Source organism: Taurulus bubalis, assembly GCF_910589615.1.
Source record: "Taurulus bubalis genome assembly, chromosome: 9".
Lineage (NCBI taxonomy): Eukaryota > Metazoa > Chordata > Actinopteri > Perciformes > Cottidae > Taurulus > Taurulus bubalis.
Window position 1 is genome coordinate 28,202,247 of NC_136597.1, and position 6,428 is coordinate 28,208,674.

General features: G+C 47.3%; 2 protein-coding genes across 2 annotated transcripts; both read right to left on the reverse strand.

Annotated features, from left to right (window-relative positions):
- Positions 1-2,473, reverse strand: LOC306741196 (uncharacterized protein; the record flags this gene model as incomplete). The annotated part of the gene is made up of 3 exons (XM_079223447.1): positions 1-904; positions 1,282-1,529; positions 2,432-2,473. The coding sequence occupies 3 exons, from the start codon at positions 2,471-2,473 to the stop codon at positions 1-3; spliced, it is 1,194 nt and encodes a 397-aa protein (XP_079079573.1).
- Positions 2,474-4,547: 2,074 nt separating this feature from the next.
- On the reverse strand, positions 4,548-6,103 carry LOC306741197 (sperm axonemal maintenance protein CFAP97D1; the record flags this gene model as incomplete). The annotated part of the gene is made up of 5 exons (XM_079223448.1): positions 4,548-4,688; positions 4,770-4,953; positions 5,636-5,748; positions 5,852-5,932; positions 6,011-6,103. 5 exons carry the CDS (start codon positions 6,101-6,103, stop codon positions 4,548-4,550), a joined length of 612 nt encoding a protein of 203 aa, XP_079079574.1.
- Positions 6,104-6,428: the final 325 nt, after the last annotated feature.

Here is a 6,428-nt window from a genome sequence, read left to right on the forward strand (position 1 = left end):
TCACTGAAGCCTCAAACTGCTCCGAGAACGGACAACGAACAGCTGACGTTCTCGTTCTCGGCAGAGTAAGACTGGGACTGAAGGTGGGTAGAGGTTCTCAGTAAAGGAGTAGATAAGAGCTGCAGCATCAACGTCATAGAAGGAGACCAGACCCTCCTCATAGTCCACAAACACCCCCACCTTCTGAGGATGAGGCTTCAGAGAGAGACGGATATCAGGGTCAGCAAGAGCTGAGTACTCATTCTCATTCAGCATACATAGGGTCCAGGATCCATTCTGAGGGCTCATTGTGTTTCTTCCCTTCCTGTTGACCGACTCTCTCACCACTCCTAAAGTCCAGTCTTTCTTCCATTGAACCTGAACCTCGTAGTAAAATCTTCCTGAAGAGAAACTCTGCTTCGCTAAGATACTTAAAGATGTATCAAATCTCTCTGGGTTGTCTGGGAGATGCTGCTCTACCTTACTTAGTTTAACTTGTTTCTCATCATAAGAGACGATGAGGTCAGGATGAGCTGTATCAAGATCAAGAGTCACATCCACTGCAGACCGCTGGACCCTCTTCAGCTCCACTGTGGCCTCCGCCTTCTCCATCTGGTTACTGAGCGTCTCCTCCAGCTGAGTCAAAGCTCTCCTCACAGTCCCCTCATATGAAGGTGGACTGACTCTGACTCCTGTCCAGTTCTTGGTGGGTGGAGCAGCCTTCAGGGTCCTGAAGCTCTGCAGGAGGTGGAGGTGGTCTTCAGAGCGTGAGAGCTGCTCCACCTCAGTGCTTCTCTTCTTCAGCTCACAGGTTTCCTGTTCCAGCTCTTTGATGAAGCCTTCAGCCTGTTTCTCTGTCTTTCTCTGCTTCTCTTTGATGGTGTTGATGAGCTCGGCCTGGCTTCTCTCAACAGACTCCTTCAGACTAAAGTCTATTTTTGGGAATTTTGATGACAAATGAGTTTCCCTACTGGGGATTAATAAAGTTTTCTAATCTAAATCTAAGACCCAACAAGCGTCCACAGCTCCGCGGTCATGTGACCCATCAGCTGATTTACTGCGTTCCGCCTCAGTAACTTATCTTTATACTATATTTTAGACTTTTGCATATTTTGCACATTCCTGCACAAAACTGCACAACTTGAAACAGATGTATTGCACCAGTTTTTATAGAAGTTTATTGTAACATTTTCTATTTTACATTTATGTTTCCTATTTGCTTTTTATTTTCTTGTTAGGTTTTTGGGATGTCCGAGTATGGAGTATTTGGAGTACTTAGAGTATTTTGTGTGTTTGGAGTACTTGGAGTATTTGGTGTGTTTGGAGTATTTGGAGTATTCAGAGTGTTTGGAGTATTTGGTGTGTTTGGAGTACTTGGAGTATTTGGTGTGTTTGGAGTATTTGGAGTATTCAGAGTGTTTGGAGTATTTGGTGTGTTTGGAGTACTTGGAGTATTTGGTGTGTTTGGAGTATTTGGAGTATTCAGAGTGTTTGGAGTATTTGGTGTGTTTGGAGTACTTGGAGTATTTGGAGTGTTTGGAGTATTTGGACTACTTGGAGTAGTTGGTGTGTTTGGAGTATTTGGAGTATTCAGAGTGTTTGGAGTATTTGGTGTGTTTGGAGTATTTGGAGTATTCAGAGTGTTTGGAGTATTTGGTGTGTTTGGAGTACTTGGAGTAGTTGGTGTGTTTGGAGTATTTGGTGTGTTTGGAGTATTTGGATTATTCAGAGTGTTTGGAGTATTTGGTGTGTTTGGAGTACTTGGAGTATTTGGAGTCCTTGGAGTATTTGGTGTGTTTGGAGTACTTGGAGTACTTGGAGTGTTTGGAGTATTTGAACTACTTGGAGTAGTTGATGTGTTTGGAGTATTTGGAGTACTTGGTGTGTTTGGAGTATTTGGAGTATTTGGAGTGTTTGGAGTATTTGGTGTGTTTGGAGTACTTGGAGTATTTGGAGTGTTTGGAGTATTTGGAGTATTTGGTGTGTTTGGAGTATTTGGTGTGTTTGGAGTACTTGGAGTACTTGGAGTGTTTGGAGTATTTGGACTACTTGGAGTACTTGGAGTATTTGGACTACTTGGAGTAGTTGGAGTGTTTGGAATATTTGGACTACTTGGAGTACTTGGAGTGTTTGGACTACTTGGAGTAGTTGGAGTGTTTGGAGTATTTGGATTACTTGTAGTACTTGGAGTGTTTGGAGTATTTGGACTACTTGGAGTATTTGGAGTATTTGGACTACTTGGAGTACTTGGAGTATTTGGACTACTTGGAGTAGTTGGAGTGTTTGGAGGATTTGGACTACTTGTAGTATTTGGAGTGTTTGGAGTACTTCTAGTGTTTGGAGTACTTCTAGTGTTTGCAGTACTTGGTGCACTGCTGGTCTGGTGGAGCCTCTTCAGCCTCCGGTCCAGTGCAGGAGTCGTTGTACAGCGGGTCCTGTCTGAGCTCCTGACTGACTCCAGAGAGGAGAGGTCCAGCTCACTGGTCCCCCTCATTTTCTATTTATTTGTTTGATTGATTGTTTGTTGAGATTCTAAACCAGAAGCCGAGCTGAAGAAGAACTGAACTAACCTTCAGACCACAGAATGTCTCTACTGCCACCTGCTGGACAAACCAGAGGTTTACACAACTTATTTGAATGCAAATACATATGTGATTGTTTTTAAAAGTGGCACCAAGTCATAAGACGTTTCTGGGATGTACGAGCTTTAGAGTCGACGTATAGAACAGACTTGTGGAGAAGATGAGAACGTCTTCACTCTCAGAGAACAGGAAATATGTTAGTACACTAAACTACTACACAAAATATTGTTTTCTGGTCTATTTTTCTTCCATAACTCGTCTTCTGTCAGACGAGAGGAAAGAAAACATTTACTATGTTAAGTTACTTTAACATTTGTACTACTTCTGTAAATTCCTTTCTAAATTCCATAATTCCATAATACCTCATTTGCATATTTGCCAACAACATTTTCTGAGTAAATAATCAACTGTTGATATCAGTTATTGTTTACCATATTCACTAGGGGTGTCTCCTTAAATTATGGAAAACTCATCATCAGTTTTGAGAATTTAACAGTTTTGAGTCCTGAGAAATAAAGAAATGAATCATGTCGGATGTTCAGGACAAGAAGAGCTGCGGCGACTCCAAGGACACGATGTGATGCACCTTTTATTAATATTCAATCATCCAGGAAACAAGGAGACACAAAAACAATCAAAAGCCAATAAACGCTCAAAAATATAAGACGCCAGCATTGTGTTGAATAGAGTCTGTAACTTCACAACTTCCTGCGGTCACCGTTCACAACTTCCTGTGGTCACCGTTCACAACTTCCTGCGGTCACCGTTCACAACGTCCTGTGGTCACCGTTCACAACGTCCTGTGGTCACCGTTCACAACTTCCTGCGGTCACCGTTCACAACTTCCTGCGGTCACCGTTCACAACTTCCTGTGGTCACCGTTCACAACGTCCTGTGGTCACCGTTCACAACGTCCTGTGGTCACCGTTCACAACTTCCTGCGGTCACCGTTCACAACTTCCTGCGGTCACCGTTCACAACGTCCTGTGGTCACCGTTCACAACGTCCTGTGGTCACCGTTCACAACGTCCTGTGGTCACCGTTCACAACGTCCTGTGGTCACCGTTCACAACGTCCTGTGGTCACCGTTCACAACTTCCTGCGGTCACCGTTCACAACTTCCTGCGGTCACCGTTCACAACGTCCTGTGGTCACCGTTCACAACTTCCTGCGGTCACCGTTCACAACTTCCTGCGGTCACCGTTCACAACGTCCTGTGGTCACCGTTCACAACGTCCTGTGGTCACCGTTCACAACTTCCTGCGGTCACCGTTCACAACTTCCTGCGGTCACCGTTCACAACTTCCTGCGGTCACCGTTCACAACTTCCTGCGGTCACCGTTCACAACTTCCTGTGGTCACCGTTCACAACGTCCTGTGGTCACCGTTCACAACTTCCTGTGGTCACCGTTCACAACGTCCTGTGGTCACCGTTCACAACTTCCTGCGGTCACCGTTCACAACGTCCTGTGGTCACCGTTCACAACTTCCTGTGGTCACCGTTCACAACTTCCTGTGGTCACCGTTCACAACTTCCTGTGGTCACCGTTCACAACTTCCTGTGGTCACCGTTCACAACTTCCTGTGGTCACCGTTCACAACGTCCTGTGGTCACCGTTCACAACTTCCTGTGGTCACCGTTCACAACTTCCTGCGGTCACCGTTCACAACTTCCTGCGGTCACCGTTCACAACGTCCTGTGGTCACCGTTCACAACTTCCTGTGGTCACCGTTCACAACGTCCTGTGGTCACCGTTCACAACTTCCTGTGGTCACCGTTCACAACTTCCTGCGGTCACCGTTCACAACGTCCTGTGGTCACCGTTCACAACTTCCTGTGGTCACCGTTCACAACTTCCTGTGGTCACCGTTCACAACTTCCTGCGGTCACCGTTCACAACGTCCTGTGGTCACCGTTCACAACGTCCTGTGGTCACCGTTCACAACTTCCTGTGGTCACCGTTCACAACTTCCTGCGGTCACCGTTCACAACTTCCTGCGGTCACCGTTCACAGCATCATGAGGGTTTCTGCTTGTTTGCGCCTCAGGCTTCTCTCTGCCCGTCCGCTGAGGCTCTGAGCGCTCGCTGCCCTCGGCGGCTGCAAACTTCACGTTCCTGCTCGACCTCTGCAGACACAAACATCTTCCTGAGACAGAATGCATTTTAATCTCAAATATTGAAGTATTTCAGCCCACGCCTGGCCTCACCCGTCTCTCTGCGAGCCCTCGAGGGAATCGGGAGATGTCGTCCCGCCGGCGCTCCGTCCTCTCCCAGTCGTCCCACCACAGCTGGCGGCGGTGCTCCGACTGGCGGGACGTGATTCGCTGGTAGATGGCCTCGTTCTGACGGCCGACCAGCAGAAGCTCCTCCCTCCTCTTGTCGGCATTCAGACTGAGGAAGAAACCCAGGAGGAAGAGGAGGGAGACGTCTGATGGGCCGACATATTGAAACAAGTACATGCAGACCGATACTGAATGGACAACCGCTACCCAAAGCGCATTGTTACTTTTTAAAGCTTGAACAAGTCATTGTTGTGGTGAACATAGTGGAGCGTTCAGCAGCTAAACACATAATTCTCTCCAGAGATGGAGACCGAAAACAGAGCTAGAAAGAATATTGGACTTAATCATTTCATCAGTAAACAAACAGACTCCTGATCGATCATCATGTTGCTCTGTCACTGCTGGAAAAGGGTTAACATAAGGTTGAAGTTCCTTTAACTTAATTGTCCTACAACACTTTTGTTTACCAATCAGGAGGGATTTCATAGCCTTCACTGTTTTGTTCCTGGCAGATGAAGTGGATTCATTGCAGCTTCCTGTCTCCCTGAGTCCCAGAATGAAAGGATTCAGAGAAGCTTTGTAGCTGCTGTCAAGATTAAAGATGCTAGGGTCCAGTGTGAAGGCAGATAAATACCAGAGACTCACCAGCATCACACATCAATAATTCAACAGCGTAGCAGAGCAGATCACATAAATGATGTAAAGGTCCAACAAGGAGAGCTGGCATCATCCCAGCAACATGAACGACCTCGTGGGAGGAGAAACGCTTCATGAGGGTCAGCAGGCCTCACCTCCTCAGGCGGTCCTGCTTCCGATGGTCCACGACGCCTTTAGAGCAAACTATGTCGGCCAGTTTGGAGGCCAGGAGCCGGTTGTCTCTGTCGATGATGGACAGACGCTCGTCCTGCAGCTGAAGCCCAGACCGAGGGTTACAACACACTCACTGTGTGTGTGTGTGTGTGTGTGTGTGTGTGTGTGTGTGTGTGTGTGTGTGTGTGTCCACTGACCTGCAGTTTCTTGAGTTTGAGCTGGACGTGAGCAGGCGTCCTCATGCCCTTGATGTCCACTACTGGCAGAGTGGAGCTCACCTGGACAGGTAAACACAGGTATGTAACGACATACATATACACACACACTTGTCCCCCAGCACCCAGCCCTCCAGCTACCTTCCTGCGGTGGTTCTCGTACTCCTGGTGGTCCCATCTCTGCTGCAGGTATCGGTTGGTGACGGGTTTTAGCGGCTGGTAGGATCTGTGCATGCTGCTCCTGTGATGTGAACTCACTCATTCACAAAGTGTCAGTCCAGCAGGAGGGGTGTGTGTGTGTGTGTGTGTGTGTGTGTGTGTGTGTGTGTGTGTGTGTGTGTGTGTGTGTGTGTGTGTGTGTGTGTGTGTTTACAGGGCTGGGGGGGTTGTCACCATGGAGATGTACCCCTCTTTATTCCTGCAAGCTAAGAAGCTAAGGTTCCTATGAATTATTACTGGGCTGAGGAGGCACACACACACACACACACACACACACACACACACACACACACACACAGACGCGCACACACACACACACACACACACACACACACACACA